The sequence below is a fragment of the Drosophila mauritiana genome, chromosome 2L (assembly GCF_004382145.1).
Source record: "Drosophila mauritiana strain mau12 chromosome 2L, ASM438214v1, whole genome shotgun sequence".
NCBI classification, from domain to species: Eukaryota; Metazoa; Arthropoda; class Insecta; order Diptera; family Drosophilidae; genus Drosophila; species Drosophila mauritiana.
In genome coordinates this window covers 5,788,341-5,811,382 of record NC_046667.1, presented here as the reverse complement: position 1 = coordinate 5,811,382, position 23,042 = coordinate 5,788,341, and the positions used below count along the sequence as shown (strand labels likewise).

Below are 23,042 nucleotides of genomic sequence, written 5' to 3'. Positions count from 1 at the left end.
GCTATCGAAATCGCAATCGCAATCGCAGCTCGGTCGGTTGTTGGTATGTTGATAGGGGTTGATTTACTGACTCTCATCCAAATTGAAGTGACTTTAGCGACAGTGTGAGCGGGGGGTGCTCCGAGCTCGCCCACACGACCACACCGCGCAGCAAGACGTTCTGGCACATGACACTCGGCTTAGAGGGTGGAGTCTTGTAAGTCGATTCGGCGAGGGTCTCAGGATAAGCCCCGTGTCCATTACACAGCCCATTTGGCTGACTCTGCTCCCAGGGGCCGGCCCACTCGCAGCCGTATATAAGGCAGCCCCCAAACGCACAGCCCCCCCGCCACCTTCGCCCGACTGCGATCCTGCGGTTATATTAACCAGTCAGAACGCAAAGTCATTTGCAGCTACGACGTGAGCGTCGCCGTCGGTCGTAACTCAACCACCCACAACCCACCACCACCCACTGCCTGCCACCCCCGGCTCCGCTGCCCCCGCTCTCCGCACACATGGCAAATTTGCGGCATCAAGAAGTCGCATTTTTCTATTCCCCCACCCCATGAGCATTTGTGCTCTCTTTCGCTCCAACAACCCCGACTCGCATGCTTGTGTGCGTGTGAGGCTAGGCCACGCCCCCGAGGCAAAGAATGAAAACTCACCACTTTCCGCAAAATCAGCGCCTGCGCCTGCTCAGTTCGAACTGAAGTTCGAAAGACACAGGAGGCTGGGGTTTTTCGTTTCTCAGCCTGTCGAGTTTGGTTCTACCAGTTGTTCATTCCACTCGGCCACTTCAAGCTAAACGGAAGTCCGTTCAGCAAAAAAATAAAAAAAAAACACATTTTTTTTATAAAAATTCCAAGGCCTAATATCATACAAAAGTGTCAGGTGTGTTGCAAAATAGTAATAATAGTTATATATTTTATTAACACTACGATTTCAGTGAGCAGCATGGACGGCTTGTACAGTAATAACAACAGTTACAGCTCCAACAACGGCGGCTACTGCTCGCAGGGTCCGCGAAGTGGCAACTGCGGATCATGTGGCAACTGCCCCGGTGGCCACTGCCCCCGAATGGAGGCGGGTGGTAGCGGCTGCGGCGCTCGAGGAATGAGCCAGCCGGGTTGTCCTGGCGGCAACTGTTGTCCCGGCGGAAGGTGTACGGCCGGAAAGTCGCGCTACAATCCAGACTGGCAGTATGGTGCACGCTAGCACCAAAGAGTTGGCGCTTCCTAGACCTGCAAATCGAACGCCCGCGAATGGACTTCCAATCCACATCTTACCCGAATAGCTGCACGCAGTAACCCGATTTGGGTGATCAGCATCGAGGTGAAGCGGATCCGCTGGTCGACTCGGAAACTCGCACCCATCCATATCCACACTATATACACACCACTTACCATCTACACTTTCCAATCACACATTCCACCTACACTTTCCATCTACACTTTCCATTCACGCACAAATTTCCAATATCCCTGACGAACAAGAAAATAAAAAGATCCATACAATACGTAAATCTAGTAATAATGATGGGGATAGTTTATGGTCTTCCATGAGGGTTCGAGATTAGTAGTTAAATAAAAATGCGGCATTGTGTGTTGTTAACATAGCTCATTTTATTAAATTGTATTTTTCAAACTTCGCATGCCGTAATATGTATGCTTGCTATCTCACGCACTAACAATAAATATATATTTTTATGTTTACGATTCTTTTTAGTTATTTATGTAGGTTGGTATGCTAGTACAGGTTGTCCGTGTTCTTCGTATTGCACTAACTGGCTAGTTATTGATTACGTAACACGTTCCTTTCTGATTTGAGATTTAACACAATTGAAAACTTTGAGCTGTATATTTTGTATGGGATATAAAGATACATTTGCTCGGGCTTTGGTGCTTCGTATTCTTTGGATAGAATCTGGGAATTGAGTTAACAGACTGGAGAAAGGAAATTGCATTTGTTGCTCCTGCCACAATATTCATTTACATATTAACAGCCACCCATACATATGTTATATTTGTAAATTATTATCAATGCAACATGTAGATTCTCTACAAAATACGGAATGTTTCTCTACAATCGCTACCGATATATTTATCTAATTTCTTTATCTTATAGTTAGAGTGTTTCATTGTTATGTGACCTTTATATTTACAATTATTTAGTATTTGGGTGTTATTGTGGTAATCGATGGAAGGAATTGAATGGTTTAAAGCTCGGAACTGAAGATACAAGTTGAGAAAGTTGTTTCAGAAAACAGCACATTCACTTTTCGTTTCTATACAATGAATTTTCCATATTTCCTTTCAGTTCATGTTTAATTTAAGTGCAATAGGATATATTGCTCTTAGAAGTCGTGACCCACGTAATACATTTTTGAATTGCTTTTACTTCTATGCTCTTTAAAAGTAATGTTTAGAAATCCTACTTGCCATTAGTTTAGTGTGAGGTTGTATTGTTGTGTGCTAAAACGTGTCCTGTTCCCGCAAAAGGTGCGGCGATATCCTTCGTGATGTGTGTTTGGTTTTATTTGCTAGAGAAGTGTTTGAGTTAACTATTTAATTGATATAACTGGCGGTGCTTAGTTTGTGTCTTTTATCGATTTAGCTGGTGTGGACTGACGCCTTTCTGTGTATCACTACGGGAATCATCAAGCTTCAAGGGATCATTTGAGTTTTGTGCGCTGACCACTTTCGTAGTCTGGTCGGTCGGTCGGTCATACATGCTTCGAAAGTCTCACTAAATAGTTTATATTTATATAATTACATCTGCGTTACATAACTATTAATTGTCAATGCTTGCGATGTATGTATAAGCAACATTTATTATGATTTAACGCGGTTTTTAATAAATAGTTATAAATAATTATATAAATTATATTGCAACTTTCATTGTGTACATAAAAAATTCGATTTAAACTATGTTAAATAAAGTGTAAAATCATATAACAGCCTTTGGTTGAAGTTAAATTAACTTGATTTGGATAATAGATTGGACCGAAAGAATAAATAAGAGCTTTAAACCTAACTACGTTTAACATTAACAACTAAACACACTATTATGGATAGCTTTCGTTTGGTTACTTGTGTCCGCATGCCACATAATTTTCCTAATTGTCCAACGAGTTCGTGCGCAGCTGACTGTAGCACGCCTGGCACACCCTGACTGGCTTCAGGATTCGCAGACGCGAGATTTCCGATTCGAAGCGACTGCACTTGTTGCAGAAAACTTGGCCACAGTTGCGACAATGATGCTTTCGCTCATAGAGTGTAAATCTGAAATTAAGTGATAATGTGGTATATGTATTTTTGTTAATGGTTAATGTTTAAATCAACTCACTTGACGTGGCACTTGACGCACTGATCTGCTCCCTCATCTTTCAGCCAATGATCAGCCACTCCGCGACCAGGTTGCTCCGTAACGCTCCATGAAAATATGCGACCGCGTGCATCACCTTGATGCATACCAAAACATTTTGATTAAATTCCTTATATCTTTATAACTTTGCTGTGCGAAACTTACCGACATATAAAATTTTATGGTCTTTAGACACGGTTAATGCTGTTATGCTGGCTGGCTCAGCATTGTCCTTGCGATCGTATGCCGTATGCATGGTTAACTTCGATCGGAACATCAATTGACGTTGCCATCTGAAGCCTAAGTATAAAGAAATAAAAATAAAAATATTAAAAAAACATTTACATACACAAAGATAAAATTTAAAACGTACCCTTTCTAAGAATCTGATCGCCTTTATGCCTGTCATTGTCAATTACAACGAAACCGTCCGTGAGGCTTGTGTCTGATTTGCTCGGCCTTATAGCATGTTCATCTGGAAAATGGTAAGATATTAGTTTAAGGCATTCGAACATTCTAGCATTCATACCTTCATTGGATTTGGGATCGTAGCTGCTGCCCTGGCCTTCCACTGTAGCAGACTTCATTTCGTGCAATGACTTTGCTCCAGAAATGGAACTCTTTCTGCGCTCACCGTGCACTTCAGCCTTGGGACCTGTCTCAGCCGACTTACTCGATCCATGGCTATGTTGGGAGGCCTCCGAAATGCTACTTTCCGAGGCGGATTTAACAATCTCTGCGGATGAAGGAAAAGTAAAAGAAATTTGTATTTTGAATTCCAAAGATCTTGACCAAGCAAAGATAAAGAATATAAATAACTTACCCATCTCTTCCTCCGACTGGGAAAGACTTTTAATTTGCTTCATGAGGCTCATTTTGTCATCCTTATTGTCCTTGTCTTCCAAAGAGACGGTGTCGGGTTTGTCCTGCGAAGATACCTCCGTGCCTCGCTTCAATTTGCGATCGATGGGCACCTGTGTATGCTCCAGAGACCACATCTGAAAGCGAACCATTAGTTTATTTTATTTATTGTAAACTAAACTATGTCTTACCCTAACTACACCGTCGGTTGATCCAGTTATGATGACATTCTGCTGGTCCCACTCCCGGATCTGTGAGAAGGCCACACACAGGATCTGCTGCATGCGATCCGCACTGCCCACACATGTATTGACCATAGCTAAGGCATCGCCATTGATGGACCACACGTGCAGCCAGGTGGCTGAGCAGGTGGCAATGTCCCCAGTCAGCTCATTAATGGAAACAGCAGCCACCACACCAGCATGACCCCGCAACTGCCGAACGAAAGTGAAGCGTGTCATATCCCAGACGATGGCTGTGCCATCCCGCGATCCGGACACGATAACATTGTAGGCAGCACTGGCGGCTAGACAGGTCACAGCGTCGGTGTGTCCATGCAACGAGTGCTTAACGGACAGACTCTTTCGGTTCGCATCGAACTTCCAAATGGTCACCACGGAACTGGTGCCTGCTGTAACAATCATCTTGGCATTCGGGCAGGCGCAGGTCAGGATCTCTCCCGAGTTCTGGGCCGACGCCTCGGACACAAAGGATGCCCGGTCCGTGTCGTAGAGTCCAACGCGCAGCGAATGATCGGCAAAGCCCCAGGCTATGTATTTCGTATACGAAGGCGGCATCATGACCTTGTTTTGCTCCACAGCAAACACCGTCTTGTCTGGCTGCAAGATCTGACCAACTGGACCTTTCAGCTCCTTGATGGGCTGCAGACTCGGCTTAAGGTTGTCCAAGTTGTGAAAGAACAGGCGGTCGGTTTGGAGCACTGTGCTATTACCCTGAATCAGAGATGTAGGATCTATAAGAGCCGAGTGACGAGAGCCGCCCATCTTTTTCGCAGGATGCGCCTTTTTGAACAGCTGCTTTGGAATCTGACCGAAGTTGTTAATGAAACCAATTGTGGCATTCTTTTTGAGTGGATCGTCAATGCTGTAAAATAACAAGGGAAATATAGTTAGCTAATATGCAAACAGATAATAACGAATGTGCTTATTACTTGTAGATGTCCACGTTTCCCTCGTAGAACAGATGGTGGAACACATTAACTGCGTCGACGGCGGCTGGTCCCTGTTGCTTGCAGCCAAAGATTAAGTCAATCCACTGCAATACATATTGTTAATGACTCCACTAACTTGAATAATATCCATGTAAGCTTACCAAATGCAAATGCTGGCTGACATAGTCGCATTCCAAAGCACTTCTGTGGAGTCGGATGAACTCTCTGGGATCGTGCTTGGCCCACGGCGGCAGGATTACGTGGTTAAGGGTCTCGCCATTCTGCTTCGTACCCAGATCAAAGCTGTTGAAGTTGCTGAGGAACTCGGGTAGGTAAAAGAACTCTGGAATGAGTTCCTTGACGTCGGCCATGTTCAACTTAGAGGCAGATAGCCATGCCTCCTTTATGCTGTGAAACATGCGGTCTGCAAGGTCGAAATGTCCGCCCTGCAGCTTGAGGAATGGCTGCGAGAAAGGCTCTAGCCGCACCAGATACGAGCACACGATCATCGCAGAACTATAATGTGTGCCATAGTGGTATGGCGGTGTCTCGCCGTGCGGATCGTCCCACTCTTTGAAGCGCTTCTGAAACTGCTCCAGGCGTTCCTCGGCTTGGGCGCCCATTGGGCGCGAAAAGTCTCGGAATGTTTTCGGATTTGTCAGATCCAACTCTTCGGAATCGTAGTCGGCTAGGATCCAGGGAAATACGGGGTACTGCATCAGGTCGTTGTAGCTGCGGCCGGCCAGCGTGTTCAGGTGCATAAGGTACTGGAAGTTTGAGATCTCCCCGCGCACCCACCGCTGCGTCACCGAGGTCTCGCCTATCAGTCCACTGAAGATGCCAGCAGTTTGCTCCACGCTGGCCGTGCGCTTCTGGCCCGCCACGGACTGTTGCGCGTTGTCGTTCAGTGCAGTGGCCAGAGCTAGGAACCGCTGGTTAACCTTGTTGCGCACTTTGCGGGGAAAGCTCAGAAGATAGTTTCGTCCATCCTCGGAGAATACTTCTAGAGCGATAGGCTGAAGCAAGTAGCGACGCTTGTGCACCTCCCGGATTTCCTCGTACGCAAACTTGGAGCACTGCCTGAGCTTGTGGCTTACTGCCCGCGAAGTTGTCGAGGAGGTTCCACCTGAGTTGGGAATGATTGGCTCATATGCTCCTGGCGGCAGAGTGTCAATGTCACGGATCTCACGGTTCTTTAACAACGTAAAGCCATCCACAATGTAACAGTGCTCCTTGCCGAACAACAAAAGTCCTTCGAAGGTGTCTAGGCCTTGGACTCTTGCACATCGGAACATAAAGCTAATCTTCTCTTGCTCCTCTAGTAGCCGCAAAAAGGTCTCATTATCGCTGGTCATCGAGGTATCCTCCTCTTCTTCGTCATCCTCTGGAGCATTGCCGTCCACTGACTCCTGTGGACAGGGTGTTGATCCGTGTCCCACAAGCTTGGGCAAAACCAGGGGTGGTGGCGTTGAAGTCGAACTGCTGGTCTCCAAACGATGCGAGTGCACTGCTTCCAGAGAACTCTGCTGTTGCATCGCATGGTGTTCCCCCGCTTCGGCCAGTATGCGTGGCTGCTGCGGTCCGTGCAGTGCGTACGTCTTGCTATCCAGACTAGAGGCCACTTTGTACTTCAGCTGCCGATTGTCCGCCAGCTCCAACTCCGGTCTGTATGGATAGTGCAGGTAGAACACATCATTGCGCATAGTTTTCTTGCGCATACGGTGGGGTCCTTCGGTGGTGTCTAAAATCCACTTATCCAGTGAGCAGCTGCCAGTGGGACCCCACAGACCGCGCTCCCGGGTAAGCTCCATCTCCGACTGCACCCAGTCCTGATAGACATAGCGCTGAGTGTGCTGCAACATCTGCTGGTACTGCTTCGCACGCAAGTCCAAAAGATCCTTTATGAGCTGCACATGGATGCCGGTGGACTCATAGGCTGCCTCGCGAGTTAAGGTCGACCTGGTTCGTACCAGCTCCTCCTTCTTGGTTTTAGTTCTGCTAGTCAAACGGGACAGTCCGCCAGTTACTTTCTGAATTTTGGACTGGATCTGGGTGTGCAGCTCCCAGGGCGCACGATAGGTGGCCTTACGTTCTGCCTCCACATAATTGAACCATAGTTTAGAGGCCAGCTCCATGACCTGCTCTCGCGTGGTCTGCAGATCAGGTGCTTTGGAGTTCGGCGGTGGGGATGTTAGGGAGACTTTAAATACCTCCTCAATGGCAGGCTTCTTGCATACGTATAGCTCCTCCCAAACACGAAAAGCAGCGCCAACGATCAGATTTCGACCCTGTAACTGGTTGAGATCTTCGTCCTTGGGCTCTGCCGTCTCCGTCTGCGGATTTACGTGCCATGTGGTGTTTCTGCTGGTTGCCGGCTCCAATATAATTTTCATATCGGCAGTCAACTGCAGCAAGCAGTATGTGAGGCAGCCAATGAATTCCAGTTCGTGGTTGCCCGCTCCGAAAATAAGCAGGCGGTGCTGAATGATCTTGTGCAGCGCCTCAAGCACGCTCATCTGGTCAGCTCGCGAGTCATCGGTGGGTCGGGAGAGCAGGAAAAGGATGCTGCGGTTCAGCGAGTGATGGAGATGCTCCAATGACAACGAGGACGACCGACGCTTCGCCTGTACGATCAGCTTTATGACAAAATCGAAAATGTCGTGTGGATTGCGGGCGAGGCAACCTTGCCACAGCTTATCCACGATGCGAGCGGTCAGGTAAAACACATTTGGGGCGATGTATTGCATTTGGCTCTGCAAGAGAGGCACCAGCGGGAGTGCTGCCTGTTCGCCTACAAGTACGTCGGCAGCCAGTAGGTGATCCATTAGGGCGATAATTATCTGGGTCTGATACTGCACCTGGAGGGGTAGTTCAGCCGATTCTGGGGCTGCATCCAGCACGAGATCGATTACCGGAGTAGGTTTACCCTGCATGTTGAGGCCGAGAGAGTCCACGACAAAAACGCGCAGGAAGTCGATAATGCAATTACACACCGGATGAGCGGTTAGCTTGGGCTGCGGCGCTCCATGAAGTGTTTCCGGTAGTGGCAGGGCAAAGCTGCTTCCCGTATCGTCTGTGGGTGTCGATGCGCCACTGTTTGGTTCAGATTCAGCCGGACGAGATGCCAACGGAAATAGCACAGCTACTAGCGAGGTGACCACGTCGCCTGTCATCATCACAGGCGCAAAGTCGGTGAGGTTTTGATACAAGCTAAACAGGAGCTGGATAATTGTTTCCGGGTGGCTGTGCAGCCAAGGAGCGCACTCTCCACCATGAACGATTCCCCGCACCATTGCCAGGAGTACGCATACGCCCTCGGGACAAATGTTGAGCTTTGGCAGCTGCGTGTTGGCGGATACAGGAGCTCCCCAGAGGAACGACCAGACGCGGTCAAGATCGAACTTCGTATGCTCAGTAGCCAATACTTTTACAGGCTGTCCCATAATCAGGGCGGTGATTAGGAAGTACAACTCCGGAACGTCCAGGTGATGATTCATTAGCCATTCAAGAAGCTGGAAACCTAAAATGTGGATGAAAAATAATAATATTAATATTTTCCACGCTGCTTCGAGATCATTTAGGTACGCACCTGGTATATTTAAGGCCGCTGCTCGCACCTCTCCTGCGATCTGCGTGGGCAGATGTTGTATGGTGTTCTGTGGGGTGGCTACAATGACAGTACCAGTGCCATTCGTTGGTCGCTGGTTAAGCTGCTGGGCACCGAGACCCAGCATCTTTCGCTGTGAGACCATCTCGGTAAACCGAAGATAACCGCCATTGTGGGTGGCATCCCGGAATCGCACAAGAAAACTTTCGTTAGCACAGATTACGACCAGGATGCGCACTGCAATGATTACGGTGGTGAAGTGGACGTGTGGTTGCATGAAGAGTAGCAACCAATCCATTCCCAATGTTTTGGAAATGTCGTCGCAGATTACATAGTTCACGGTGTTCCGCGGCGTGAATAGCAGTCCGTGGAGCAGCGATAGGCAGCGATTGCGTAGGTATATGTTCTGAGCCACACCACCATCCTGATCCTCAACAGGATTTTTCATGCTGGGCAGAAGCACAGCGCGTTCCAAGCCTCCAGAATGGGCCTGTGGCAGCTTGGCCGCCACATACTGACCGAAAAGCAGTAGATCGGTGTGCCTTGGCTGTCCGCCTAGTAGAGTCTCCAGCAGACTGAAGAGAATCTCTCGTGTCGAGTGGTCTTGGATTTGGGTAATGATGTGCAGCAATTTTACTAGAAGCTGCAAATCGCGCATGATCTTCACGTTCTGTTTCTTGTCGCTGGACTCGACCACCAATTCGAGTAGATGCTCTAGCAGGGAGCGCAGAAGTCCGTTCGGTGCATTATGCCAAATCTCAAGATCACACAAAAGATCTTGGAAGGCTGTCACATTTGGAATAGGCGACATGTCCTGTCCGCTGTTCACTGTGCCTACTAGACCAAAGGTCAAGTGCAGGATGTGCGAGTTCAGCAGATGCTTTTTCTTTTTAAAGAACATGCCTAGTGTCTGGTAGCATCGTTTTCTATCCATCTCGGCTTGAGCGGCGCGATTGCTTCGCACCACGCAGGTCAAAGCTTTGACACCTGCGTATAGGGACTCCACGTCTTGAGCCATGGCGATGATACCGAGGAGCACGTTACAGCCTCCAACTGTGTCGATCATGGCTGAGACGGGATGCGGACTGAATACTCTGACGCCCAGATAACCGACGACCACGCCGCCAAGGGAGCGTCCAGCTCCTGCAAGATGTCCAGCAGAGTTGTGCAGAATTCTGAAAGAACAGATGATCAGATATGAGACTAATATTTGAGAGCCATAGGTACAACTTACTTTATGGGCGTAGCATTCTCGTGCGAGTTCATGTTTAGCTGCTTGGCAATGCTTTTGTTGTCCGCTCGGCTGTAAACTTTGCGGATTTTGACTAGTGTCAGCTTGGACACGGCTTTAGCATTAAGCCCCAGGAGAACGCGATCTTCTGGCACCAAAGGCGCCAATGATTCCGACTGCTTGCCAAGTTGCGGAGCTTGCAGAGAGCCCATGTAGTGCGGTCCCAGTTGGTATATTGTCTGCACTGTCTGCTGGGTTAGCACATCCTCGATAAGGTGGCAAACGCCCTGCTTCCAACAGAGTCGTGAGTAACGCCGCCATATAGGTGGCGTACCGATATATCCAAAAATCTGTGTGGGCGACGTCAAACTCGCGTTTCCCGCAGCGGGATGCTGGGCAATATAGTGCAGCTTTTGAGTATGCATTGGAACCCCGTCCAAATAGAGGAACAAGCTCGAATTTTTCAGCACTGCCCGGTTGAGCACAACGACCAGGTTATGCCACTGGCCTTCGTGCAAAAGATCAGGACACCATATGCGAGCGATACCATCATCCGATCCTTCGGGTTCCCAGTCACCAATACCTAGAAAGATTAACCTTTTAGTAATGATTCTAAAGAGACTTCTGTGATAGTACATACTTTTTCTGGGTGTGACCAAGGTCTCCTGTGTCGAGACGACGATCGCCTTGTCCCGCGCGGAAAGCAAAATGGATAAACATGCTAAGTTCTCCTCTCGTGGATTGTGGATGGTCCTAACCAAAGTAAGAAGCCGAACACAATGCGGGTCCGTCTTAGGATCTGAGAACTTTTCTACACAGAACCAGGTGGAATATGTGAGTCCAGTTTGTGGTGGAAAGATTCGATCGCCAGCCCCGATGCCCCCAATGCTGTTTGCATCGATGGTTCCGCCAGCGGTGGCCGTTGCCTGTGGCGCCAGTGAAGGCAGATACAAGCAGCCGAAGCCCTCGGCGGACATGTCCAGCTCCACGAAGGGTGGGAGCGTGCTCGAACCGTGGGCTCGGAAGTCACGCGGCGTTGTCATAGACACCAGAGTCTTGATACGAGTCAACGGAACGGGACCGCCCAGCTTATATGGCTGCTGAAGATCTATATCCGCACACGAGAGCGGCTCACCCAGCCGCAGGAACTGGCGCAATTCGGTAGGTTGCAATGCTTGAGCGGCAAGACGCTCCAGAATGTACTGCATTGGCACGTGCAACGGATGCGACTCCTCCGCCAGTGCTCTTCGCGTCAGCTTAAGCAGTTTCTCTGCCAGACCGTGGTCACACATTATCTGCTGGTTGCGTTCGCTTCGCACCAAGGACTTGATGATTTCGCTTAGATAGACTTGCAGTTGCACCGCCTGTAAAGGAGCCATGTCGTACTCCACGGCGGGCAGCAGCTGAAGCATGCAAAGAACCACACCTGGGTGCACTATTCTAGGCTCCGGACTGGGCTGCGTAAGATTCAGCTGGCTGGGATGCACGGGTGGTGCCAGCTCTTTACTCGGCGATCGCAAAGTTGTCGGAGGATCGCTGAAGAGTGTAATAATGCCGCTTAAATTTGGAGCCTCAAAATTATCCAGGGCAATACTGTATAGCAGCCGAAATACGATGCACACGTATGACAGCGGGTATGGAACGTCTTCAGAGAAACTGTGGAAGTGAAGAAAATTTACTGAATAAAGATAATAATCCAAGGAGAATATTTGGCTTTAAACTTACCTGACGCTTAGAATATCACCGCTGAAAATCTCATGATAATACTTGAGGAGCGACTGCTGCGGCTCGTAGGTGCCCGTGTAGTCCTGTAAGGCACACGATCCACCAAAGCATCCCAGCAGACGGAGTGTGTCGCACAATGAGCTGCTGCTAATCTCCTGGTGAAAGAACTTGGCGTTGGCCGGTTCAAATCTCATAGCGGTGGCTAGGGTCTGGAAGACTATTTGCAGCAGCAGAATGAGATCTTGTTGTGGAATGTCCGGTTGAGGAAGGGCCATGCTGCCATCCAGAGATACGAATACACTAGTCACGTAAACGAATCCGCCCACTTTGCGGAAGACGGTCCGTGTGCGATGAGAGTCCTTTAGGCAGCCAAGCAACATGTTTAGTATCTGAATCTTAAACTCCACTTGTAGTGGGCTGACGCTGTGCATCAGTGAGAGTATGTGCAGCATGTCGTCGTCTCCACCTGCGGACAGGATCAGCTCCCTTACGATTCCCAGAGCCTGTGGTCGGCAGTGCTTGAACTTCACCAACTCATGGACGCACTTGGCGCCACCGTACTCACGAAAGAGTTGGGCATTGTTGCTGGCACCACCTCCTAGCAACATGGTGAGGGCCTCCAGAACATGCTTTCCTAGCGTGTCGAACCGTTCTTCTTCGGCCTCACTTTCCAGCTCCACCACCACTGACTCATCTCCCTTGGTAATTTTTTGCACATGAGCTGCATAGCGTGTAAGACAGCCAACAAAGATCTCCAGAATGCCCACTTCGCGGTAGACATCTTTAAATACAGCGTTGTGCCGGAGAATGTTTAACAGTGTCTTCAAGCAAAGGATGCTGCAGGACGTCGACTGGTTGTGCTTGAGCAATAGCGAAAGGCTGATCAGCTCCTTGCACGGCACGAAGTTCAGTTGGAAGACAATGAACTCCAGCAGATCGTAGAATTTTTCCTGTATTTGCGGGCTTTTCATGTGTATCCGCTCTGCGAATGAACTAAGCGTTTGCTCCGATTCCAGGATAAAGTAGTTGGCATTTTCCGAGTGGTATACCCGCGAAATGGCGTCCAGGATTGTGCAGCAGAGCGCAGGCGTCGTTGACTTAAGGAACACGTTCTGCAGCACTTGGAAGGCGTACACATTTCGCACGCATGTCTCCCGGGAGGTGGCCTGCGGGAGCTGGAAATTCTGCAGTTTGAAAGCCGTATTGAACTGCGAAGCTGGCGGTCGGAGCTCGTAAAAGCCACACATGCACAACGAAGAGATCATCAGAACCAGATTTCGAATGGCCGCTTGAATCTCCAATGATTGGCTACGATTGTTGTCAAACCTAGAAATGAATATGAATATGAAGAAGTGCTTAAAAAGGGAACTATTGTACTTACTTGAGTAGAAAATCACTGAGAAACACGTAGCCTTGGGATGCGCGAAAATCATCCAACAAAATCTGGGATACCTGACTGGAGTCCTTGAGAAAGCAGAACACAGTGACGAACATTTCAACGATCTCCAAAGGATTTCCAAACGTCAGGCGCTGCATATTGTCCACGCAAAGTGCCATGCAGCCCTTGGCTAAATTAAGAAACATTTTAAGAATATATATATTTAGTAATAATGATTAAGTCCACCATACTTACAATGTATATAGCTAACTACGGCATCGGTTAAACCATTCCTTGATATTGTGGTCAGGATTTCAGCAGCGTTCTTGCGCCACACAATGTTGTGGATGGGACACGGCGATGTGATGGCCGAGAACAGCAGCGTCAAGTCGTCCATGCGGGCTAGTTCCTCAGCGGGATACGGATACGAGCACAGCTTGACCAGCAGCTGCACAAACACCTTCTGCAGAAGCGTCCGCCTTTCGTGAGCATTAAATTCACTTACTGCTCCACCGTCAGCTGAAGGCTCATCGTCCTCGACTATGGGCAGGTCGAAGAACAAGTACAAGCACTTCACTAAAGTAGAGGGAACCGCCGCAGCAGTCATGACCTGAAATGAGGCAATATTCGATTTGCTTAGTTGGTTTAGACATAACATCTTAATTTAAGCCCGCAACACAAGTATTGTATTTTGAGATAATACTTTTCCGGCAGAACCTTTTTCATCAGTTGCCAAAACTAAACTTAAACCATTTTAAACTAGAATACTAAAGTGCGTCTGTGAAATGAACCAGGTTTGGGTGTTCTTTAAACTCATCGAGGTGTTGCTGGGCAGTGTTTGCATGTATTTCCACATACGCGGCTCATCCTACTGGCCCGAGCGCACTCCGCATATGATCCTATACTGTGCCACATTTTCGTCCTTCACGGCGCTCGCCGCTCTAGGCGCGTTCCGACTGGTGCTGGCTAGGAGTACAGTGCTCTCCTCCCAACTCCTACTCACACTGAGCGCCGTGCTGTCGCACTACTTTTGCGGCGTACTGATAATGCGCACCGCCATGCTGGACCCTCACCTGCCCTTCATCAATTCTACCATCGAGTACCTGGAACATCCGCACTTTGCGCACTGCAAGAAGCAGAGCATCGCTGCACTGGTTACTGGCACCATGTACTTGATGCACATGTTCCACGTTTTCGACCTGCTGATGCGCATGGAACCCGGCGACTGGAAACGTCAGGCGACAGGCCGTAAGTACTTCGAGGGAACAGAATCTGGTTCAACTGGGCTGTTTGTGCTTTCCAAGCCAGTGGACGACTTTCTATGCAAATGCTGCAGCTGCTACTATAAATTGGCCAATTCTCAGATCCTGTACTTCCGGCCGAACGCGGAGGTGGAGCAGCCACACTTTATAGCCCGCATGTGGCAGTTCATTGGGGATGCGCGTAAAAAGTTCTTTTCGCTGCATCAGATCGAGAGTGACGAAAGTTTTCTATCCACACCGACCATAACCACCAGTGAATCGGATATCACACCAGTGGTCACGGAGTACAGTGTGTACATGGAAGAGCAGGCCAATAAGCTGCGCCGATCTACTTCAGCCTGGCGCGGCTCCAGCGATTCCTCGAGCTTGTGGGCCAAAATCGAGGACAGGAGCACTGTTAGCATCGTTTCAAATCGGTCAAGTGAGAGCAGCGAGGCCACAGTGAAACCCATTCAAATGGATCGGAAGGTAGCCCGGCGATCTTCCATGTGGGCGGACACCGAGAAAAGGGAGAAATCGGAGATTCTGCTGGTAGAACAGGGCTCTAGCTATTCTCGGCTCAGAACTTTGAGCAATGCTGAATTGGTCCATAAGCCAAGCGATGCGGAAGAAAAGGAACAACAAGTTCAAGATGCACCCAACCCGAATGGAGCAAATGGAGAATTTTCTTTTAAACCTGGAACTAAGCAAACTTAGAAAACTTTGTAAATTTAAAGATTTCCCTTTACAAAAATTGTAGCTATTGAAATTTTGACTTCGATTACGTCGATGTATTTTTACCATAAGGTACTATAAATGGAACATACCTGTATGAGAGATACGTCTCCATTGGCCAATAAATTTAGGGTAGCCAAAATCATCCATCCGCTGCTGGTTTCCTCGGTGGTTTCCACCTCGAGAAACTTGACGATGGCAATGGACGCAGCCTCCGTGCTCTGGTTGGAGGCGCGCTTGCGGATTTCGCTGACCATGAGACGGGATACTTGCTGGCAGAAGGCGACCACATCCCAGAACTTTTCGCTCATGTCGTTTGCCGGACAGCTGCTGAAGACCTGTAAGAGTTGGGGAGTTAGTGGCCTATTCCTCCACACCGACTGATTCACTCACTTTGCAGAAGAGGGGCAGCATCTCGTAGAGCTTGTCATCGCGCTCCTGTTCGCTCAGCGGCTCCCGCGGATGAGTGTATTCGTTGAAGAGCTTCTTTAGCGTGCTGAGGCTCACCTGGACGCGGGCGTCTATCAGGGCCTCCTCCGCACTCCGTCCGTTTGGGGCGGTCGGTACACCGGCATCCGTGCCGCTCCTGTTGCCCCCGGGTGAACTATTGTTCGCCGTCGAGGTTCCGCTGCTGCTGCCGCTGACGCTGCCTGCGCTGGCCGCTCCGCGCAGCTTACGCATTACATTCATCTTTGTGTTTGTTGATTTGCGGTAAGATTAATCTAAAAGACGAAAAATTAAGTTGACTAACACAAAATATAAGAGTAATCTAATATGGAATGTCATTGATTTTGTTGCAAGGGGGTGGCACCTTCTACATCAGTTATAATAATGGTGATTCATTTGTTTACAATGTTATGCCTTTTAAAAGTATTGTATATTATTCCATAAAGGTGTAAAAAGATATTTCGCAGTATTTTGAAACTTTTTACTGCTGTAGTTTAATGAACTTTCCCACTCGCATGCAGGTTTCACTTCCACACGTGTCGCTTCGCATTTAAACATATGTTGCCATAGAACCTGCTTATTGTAGATATTGTATCTTTTGTCCATCGGTGCTGAGATATTTTGGCGATTTATTTGCACAGCACTGACACAAACACTTTCAATTGAGTGGCTTCCAAATCACAATCGCGCACAGTGCAGTTGGCGTTATTGCTTGTTTTCGCAGCTATTCTATTTCTGCTGCCGCCGCCTTAATTAGCGGCCGCTGGAGGTGATTCACGCGAAAAGTGCGATCATTGTATTCGGTGCGAGTATTAACTTTTCGCGAGTGAATGAACGTTGTTTCTGCCGTCGTCGACTCGATTCGATTCGTACGCCTACATAGCGATCAAGCGATCAACCGATAGTGGTTATTATTCATATATTCGGAAAATATTTACGTTTTGTGCGAGACAGCTGTTCTTGGTTTACTTATTGCGCACTTGTTTGTTTACTCCAACTCCCTTTGAAAGTACCGACTATCTATCTGACCTCTCTTTTCGGCCAACGCATTTGGTTCAGCTAACGGCCGCTCTGTTGTTGCTTTTTCTTAGTCCGCTTTGCACTCTCTTTCGTGTCGCACTTTGTTTTGCTCCAGTCAATCGCGCCTCACGACAATTTTATTGATTTTTCTTCCTCTCTCGCGTACTCTTGCTCTGGCTCTCCGCCCGCCGCCCCCCTTGCACCCACAAGCAGATAGGTCGAATTTGAAAATTTTCACATGCACTTTTCCCGCTTATTTCGTGCAGCCTTCACTTACTTTTGCTATCCGTCGTTAGCATTGTGTTTCCCGTGTGAGTTTTCACTATTTTGGGCCCTAAATGCACTTGTTTTACATCTTGTTTCACGTTTGAAAATGTGAAACAAATTTTCTCCAACTTTTCGTCTGTACTCTCTTTTCGTTATTCTGTCGAGTGTTGCGTAGCGCTGCCAGTGCAATCAGCTGTTCACGTTTTACACCACCGCAGCCAGTGCTCGTTAGCGCCAGACACCAGTGCTGCATTTCGAATTATGCTCGGCGGGCATTTTAAATTCAAGTGTACTGATAAGGAATTATAATATATAAGCCCGATTCTATAAATCGACTATTTTTTATTATTATTTACTATAAAATCTGTTGTATGTCGCCAACGATGCTCATAACTTCAGATTTGATTTATTAGATCGCATACTGAACTAATGTCAACAATTTAATATAACTAAGCTGATTTATCTCATAAACTTAGCATCTGAATTGATACTTAATTAGCACTTACTTAATGTGCATGTGTGCTAATAATTAGGTTCGTTATTGTTAATAATATTATATGAGTGCTTTCGCATCTCGGCTAACAATTGGTAGTCTTGGGCCATTGGCCATTGATTTCCCAATTTCTGTCTCGCCCAATATTCGTATGAGTGTGAGATTCTCTGTTGATTCTGGCTAGGGGTTATTAATATTTGTGTTTGTACTTTCAGTTGTTATAATTGTCAGCATCAACAGATAGCTGTCGGATATGACAACAAATTTATTTGCATATTGATTGAACCAATGAACGAACGCCCGATGGCGAACTTCATGCGTTGGTAATGATGCGATTTGCTGACTCATTTGTGGCAGAGCTTGTGCTGTAAGTTTATTGGGATTGATTGGCGAGGCCATTAAATGCCACGCACGTCCTTCTGATCTAATTTCCCTGTACCCGAAACCAATTCCATTTTAATGCGGATAAAATTTCGTTTTTGAATCAATTAGGGGTGCAAAAGAATAAAGGCGTGTCGTGCTAAATATTTATCCAGCTGTCTGGAGTCGGAGGTGCTATCCCCATGACCAACTGCCTCACTCCCCCAAAAATAGTTTGCCTTTGGGCGTTGGCCCCGCCACGCCCACTGACCCCTTGCGTGACTGCCCGTATCCACCCGCTCCCACAGTCCTCCTCAGTTTTCCAGCTAGCCAGCCACATAAGCTAAGCTCGGTGTTCCCTAATGCTTGTTTATGTGGGAAAGCGTTTGGGATTGGCACTCCTCCAGGTATTATATCTTCCCACCCAGACAGGTACTTTGCGCACTTTCCCGCCCGACAAACCCCACACCGCGATTTGTGGGGCAGGGTTGTGGGGAAAGTCCTTTGTCTGCGGCAATATTCTAATGGATTTTTCGGTTTCAGTTATAAATAGGCACCCGACAACTGACAAAAACGGGAACAATATCTCAGGTGCCAAGAAGGGGTAGCCCAGTGAAATGATATTCGGTAGATTGATAGCGCACTGAAAAAAATATAAAGAAGTTGCCGCAAACATTCTACCTACCAGAATTATTCTACAGGCTTTATCTACTTATAAATGACAAGAAAATTCGAATGTAAAAGAACGCAAACTCAGCAAATTTTAAAGTAGATTTTCAAGTGAATTGTATATCAGCGCGAATTTCCCGAGGACCGCATCTGCTGCTCGAGGCGTTTTCGGAAAATTTAAAAGTGTAACCCGAAAAATCATTTGCACAGCAGTCATGGGGGACTCATTAGGCGGGGCTTCCCCCTTTCTGTCGGAACGAATAACTTTTATTTTTCGCCCCAGAGTCCTCCACTTCATCACGACGCTGTTGTTGACAATGAGCGAAACATTTGCGTATCGAAATTGGCAAGACCCCGGGCGGCGGCCAAGGATATTCCGGCCTCCATTCCCGTAAGACATGAATATTCATCCTTTGGCGGAGCGAGTCCCAATCGAGCCAGAAGATGCTTCAGGTTGCCGGGGCTTTTGGGATTAACATAAAATTTCAGTTGATTGTGTTTTGGTGAAGATTTTTATGGGATATAAGGGATTTTATGGGGCAGCTAACTTGTTTGGCTGGATGCCTAGTGAAATCTCAACGGGCCATAAGATTGATGGCAATTGCTTATACAATGGCCCAGGATATTTCGGCTTTATCGGCCATGTGCCTGAGTGAGTGGTTAAGTGTTGATGTGGATTTTTAAATTTGACCATATTTAAATGATAAAACTATTAGGATTTTTGAATACCCCCTGATTGTAGAGTAAAAGGAAGGAAGTCGTATAAAAAGTGAGAGCTTTTCACAAATCCTGGTAATAAAAAAAAACACCGATTATTCCACTGCAAACTGTGTTTTACGATGCAATTCGGCCATGATGGTGGGACAATATGCAAGATTGATGAGCTTTCTTTGATGAGCCCCCGACAAGGTCGTTCCACTTTTTATTTTGGGTACCGTGTGTTCTTGTTGATTCTTTGCTCTGAATGCGAGTATTTGCCTGTGAAATTTTTCGAGTAAATATGAATTGGGTAAATAGCAGATAAAGTGCTTGGCGTGCTATAAAAGGAGAAAACAACGACGAAAGGAGGCACAGTTTCGCATTGATTTCATCATGCATCGATTGGTGGTCATATTCAGTTTCTGCCTGCTTTTGGTCGCAGGACAATCGGTGGTGGAGCCCCAGGAGTCCCAGGTGAGACTGATCCCTGTACAATCATTGGACATAAAAATAAGTTTAAATTTGCATAGAGTCTGATTTTAAAGAATATTTTTCGTTATCTCCCCACTTAAAACGGCATCCCTACTATATAATCTATTTCCAGGAGCTCTCCGATAGCACCACCACTTTCATTGTCGATGGCTTTCCAGATGAATCTCAAGAGCTACCCGGCATAGTTGCGGAGACCGATGAGGAGATCGAAATGAATGCCCACAAGATCAACTGGCTGCCCGTTTGGGAGGAGCAGGAGCATGTACGATTCGCGCGGGAAGTGACCGAGAAGCCAGTTGGCACTACAGCCACTCCCGAGAACTCCACACCCAAGGATACGGTAGAGCTCGTCCTGCAGCCCAAAGAGAACCAGGAGTGCCCCACCAGTGCTGAGCGTGGACTGACCAACCTCATCCGCGTGGCCCGCCCACTTTTGCCGGCTGCCACACTGAAGAACATCCTGGCGAATGGCGTTGAGGACCCCCAGGTTCAAGCGTTGATCAAGTTGCTCCGCAGCGATGGCTTCAAGACGCAAGTGCAGCTGCTGAAGGCCACCAAGCAGCACCAGCTGCTCCATGACTATGTCTGCCGGCGACTTAAATTGGATCCCACCTACTATGCTGAGTACGTGCGCGTGTTCCTCGACCTACACATCTCCGACCCACCGACCATTAAGTTGCCCAACCGTCGCCCGGGTGTCCGCGGACTGCTCCAGGATCTCCGCGAAGCCTTGCCCCGTTCCGCCTTGAGGGATATGTACCAGCGACTCTACTCCTCCGACTCGGAACTCTCGAGCGCCATCCGCCTCATCCGCGGCTCTGAATTCCGGCGGCTGCTGCGCGATCTTCGTCAACTTAAGGAGTACCGCTCCCTGGCCGCCGATCTAGAGAAGTCTGGTGTTCCTCTGCGCCAGCTGCAGCAGCTGGTGTCTAACGCACTCGGCTGGAGCACCGTGGACATGGCCGGAGAGACTATCATCTGGAGTCTTTAAGTGACGAAGGTCTCTACACTTACTTTCTTTTCATTTGTAGCTCATTAAATCGAACTATCTAGAAACTTTCCACGTAAGATTTAGACAACCTTTGAGATATTTATTTTAGTTACCTTAAAGCAAAGATTGAAATTCAAAAGTTAAATTTTAAAACGATTAACTACTTTTTATTTTAAAGTATATTTCCAGACAAAAATCGCATAAATAGAATCCCCTAAATTTCATTTTAAGATCTAAATAAAACGTGTTTTATTTATGAATATACCTCATCTTTCTCATTCGGGCGAAGTTGTTCTGGGGTTGCATCTCCCACCAAGGCGACTGCAGCAACAAATGAACTGTGTACATATAACTCATTTGGTGCAATTACATAAATAAATACGCGAAGGCTACCGCATCGATGTGTTTACGTCTTCGAGGGGCAGGCGACCGAAACCACTTCAAATTCGTTCAGGGTCAGAATCATTAGGGTGGAAATGTGTGGCAGTCTATGCCATGTCGCCGCATGTTGCCACCAATTGCCACGAGGCGGCGGCGGCGGCGGCGGCGGGTGAGGAGGAGCAACAAACAAACACAAAAACTGCTGCCACACATGTCGCCATGTCTTCCAAGACTTAATCATCCATGGTGCTGTCAACGCTGACTTCTAATCGAGGCAACTGTTGCCATAAACAAATTACCAACTGATCGAGCAGACGATGGCCAACGACGACTCCAAAAGGAGCAAGTTGCAGCCTCGTTTACGGAAATACGCGGGCCAGTTTTATTTGATTTTCCCGCCGCGGCAGCGGCAGCAAACGCAGACGCCAACTGAACGTGTCAAAGTAAATAAACAATTTTGGGCAACACAAAGAGCAAGCAGCTCGATCGATAAGCCAACTGGGTATGATGGGTCTGGGTCTGGAGTTTGATATGGGACCGATGGTGGATCGGATTGCGATTCCATGTTGCATGGCGCAGCAGTTGAGACACTTTCGCCAGATTGCCAACTGCTAGTCGCTGATAAGATGGTGATGAAAGCGTGGAAGGGGGGGTCGCAATTGGGTCACTCTTGGCCAACTCATTCAGATAAATTCCAATGAAATAGGTAACTTTATTTGCAAGAGAATGGAAGTTCACCTTATAACCACTTGATTTGGAAAATCACATTGATTGTTGGTATATTAGCAGAGTTTTCCAATCTTGCGCAAGCCAGAGAAAACTTTTCTAATTGAAAATGATACTTGCGTTGCCAGAGAACGTTATAGAGTAAGTTCCAAGAATTGGGAAAACTTAGATCCTACCGACATTTTCCGAGCAATAAACACACAAAGCCATATACAAAAGGCTTCATTATCTTAGCTGGCTGCTGGAGCTTTTGCATGAGACTCAAAGTTCAATTGTTCGCGGCGAAGTCGCCAGTTTTTCCATGGGGGTCAGTTCCCGGTGGAAAAGCGTTCCTCAAAAATCCGACAATTGCTGCGCGAAATCACTGCAACGGCAACGTTTTTCCTCAACCTTTTTGCAACATTTTCGTTCCGCCATTCAAACTCAATTAGGGAGAGTCGTTCACCTTCTTTGCCAGTCTGTCGTTGTTTGGCTTTTGTTGTTCGGCGACCGTCCCAGTGGATAGCACCATAGTCAGGAGCTTCCAGACACCCACCCACACCTGGACTAGGTGAACTCTAAAAAAAAAGATTCAGATCTTATGTTTTTCCAAGGAGTATTAATATACATATATGTATCATAATATCAATCATCGATTTGGGTAATGTTGAATTCCGAATCTTCATAATCGTAATAATTATATCATAAAGACTTAACCAATTTTGTTCTAGCTGGATCTTAATCCCTGTTTCTGTAACATCCCACAATTGTTCTCAGTGCAGCTGAATGCTCCACTCCACTTTCAACTTTACGCTTGGTGCCTCCGCCCGCGGAAAACACTGCGAGTTGTCGATGTTGGATTCGCTGGCAAATTTGCCCCTTTCTGCTTTCTGGGCTGCACAATTGCTGGAGCTGCAATTGCAATTGCATTTGTTGGCAGAAGGCGACCATCTGAGCACGCTTGGCCGCACAGCGCTAATCTCGCAACTGTTTACCCACGCCAACTGTCAGACTGGCCAAGGCCAATAACCCCCTGTGCCCAGTACTCCAAATGGTACTCGCACTGATAGTCGTAGTCGTACACGTAACCGTAGTCCAAATAATCCGCGGCAATCCAACGCATTTACCCCACACAGAACTGACAACGCTCAGATCGGTTTTTTATTTCTCATTTGGTTTTTCGGTTTTCGGGGCCAAGAACTCGGGGCCAGTTTTTGGCCACAGAGC

General features: G+C 47.6%; 4 protein-coding genes across 5 annotated transcripts; 3 read left to right on the top strand and 1 right to left on the bottom strand.

Moving 5' to 3' along the window:
• The first annotated feature begins 760 nt into the window (after positions 1 to 760).
• On the top strand, positions 761 to 1,501 carry LOC117141078 (keratin-associated protein 17-1). Its single transcript, XM_033304419.1, has 2 exons — positions 761 to 870; positions 926 to 1,501. The coding sequence occupies exon 2, from the start codon at positions 934 to 936 to the stop codon at positions 1,192 to 1,194; it is 261 nt and encodes an 86-aa protein (XP_033160310.1). The 5' UTR covers positions 761 to 870; positions 926 to 933; the 3' UTR covers positions 1,195 to 1,501.
• A 78-nt stretch (positions 1,502 to 1,579) lies between these two features.
• LOC117140887 (WD repeat and FYVE domain-containing protein 3) lies at positions 1,580 to 17,171 on the bottom strand. The gene is made up of 18 exons (XM_033304083.1): positions 17,036 to 17,171; positions 15,685 to 16,013; positions 15,384 to 15,629; positions 13,571 to 13,925; positions 13,319 to 13,505; positions 11,938 to 13,263; positions 10,853 to 11,868; positions 10,216 to 10,795; positions 8,964 to 10,156; positions 5,536 to 8,894; positions 5,375 to 5,478; positions 4,395 to 5,307; positions 4,166 to 4,340; positions 3,872 to 4,078; positions 3,716 to 3,817; positions 3,508 to 3,642; positions 3,325 to 3,439; positions 1,580 to 3,260 (listed from the first exon to the last, which is right to left on the bottom strand). The coding sequence occupies exons 2-18, from the start codon at positions 15,979 to 15,981 to the stop codon at positions 3,095 to 3,097; spliced, it is 10,476 nt and encodes a 3,491-aa protein (XP_033159974.1). The 5' UTR covers positions 15,982 to 16,013; positions 17,036 to 17,171; the 3' UTR covers positions 1,580 to 3,094.
• Positions 14,054 to 15,391, top strand: LOC117140952. 2 transcript variants are annotated; one of them, XM_033304299.1, is made up of 2 exons: positions 14,054 to 14,563; positions 14,680 to 14,852. In XM_033304299.1, the coding sequence occupies exons 1-2, from the start codon at positions 14,101 to 14,103 to the stop codon at positions 14,760 to 14,762; spliced, it is 546 nt and encodes a 181-aa protein (XP_033160190.1). In that variant the 5' UTR covers positions 14,054 to 14,100; the 3' UTR covers positions 14,763 to 14,852. The 2 variants fall into 2 exon arrangements, with proteins under 2 accessions (XP_033160190.1, XP_033160107.1); XM_033304216.1 differs by having other exon boundaries at positions 14,054 to 15,391.
• A 2,438-nt stretch (positions 17,172 to 19,609) lies between the features above and the next one.
• Positions 19,610 to 20,794, top strand: LOC117150791. The gene is made up of 2 exons (XM_033317836.1): positions 19,610 to 19,720; positions 19,851 to 20,794. Exons 1-2 carry the CDS (start codon positions 19,640 to 19,642, stop codon positions 20,727 to 20,729), a joined length of 960 nt encoding a protein of 319 aa, XP_033173727.1. The 5' UTR covers positions 19,610 to 19,639; the 3' UTR covers positions 20,730 to 20,794.
• Positions 20,795 to 23,042: the final 2,248 nt, after the last annotated feature.

Coding starts and splice junctions, on each gene's coding strand:
- LOC117141078 (XM_033304419.1), top strand. CDS start 934: ATGGACGGCTTGTACAGTAATAACAACAGTTACAGCTCCAACAACGGC.
- LOC117140952 (XM_033304216.1), top strand. CDS start 14,101: ATGAACCAGGTTTGGGTGTTCTTTAAACTCATCGAGGTGTTGCTGGGC.
- LOC117140887 (XM_033304083.1), bottom strand. CDS start 15,981: ATGAATGTAATGCGTAAGCTGCGCGGAGCGGCCAGCGCAGGCAGCGTC. Junction 5,479..5,535: donor TCAGCCAGCATTTGCATTTG/GTAAGCTTACAT, acceptor TATGTATTGCAG/TGGATTGACTTAATCTTTGG. Junction 4,341..4,394: donor CAACCGACGGTGTAGTTAGG/GTAAGACATAGT, acceptor GTTCGCTTTCAG/ATGTGGTCTCTGGAGCATAC.
- LOC117150791 (XM_033317836.1), top strand. CDS start 19,640: ATGCATCGATTGGTGGTCATATTCAGTTTCTGCCTGCTTTTGGTCGCA. Junction 19,721..19,850: donor TGGAGCCCCAGGAGTCCCAG/GTGAGACTGATC, acceptor ATCTATTTCCAG/GAGCTCTCCGATAGCACCAC.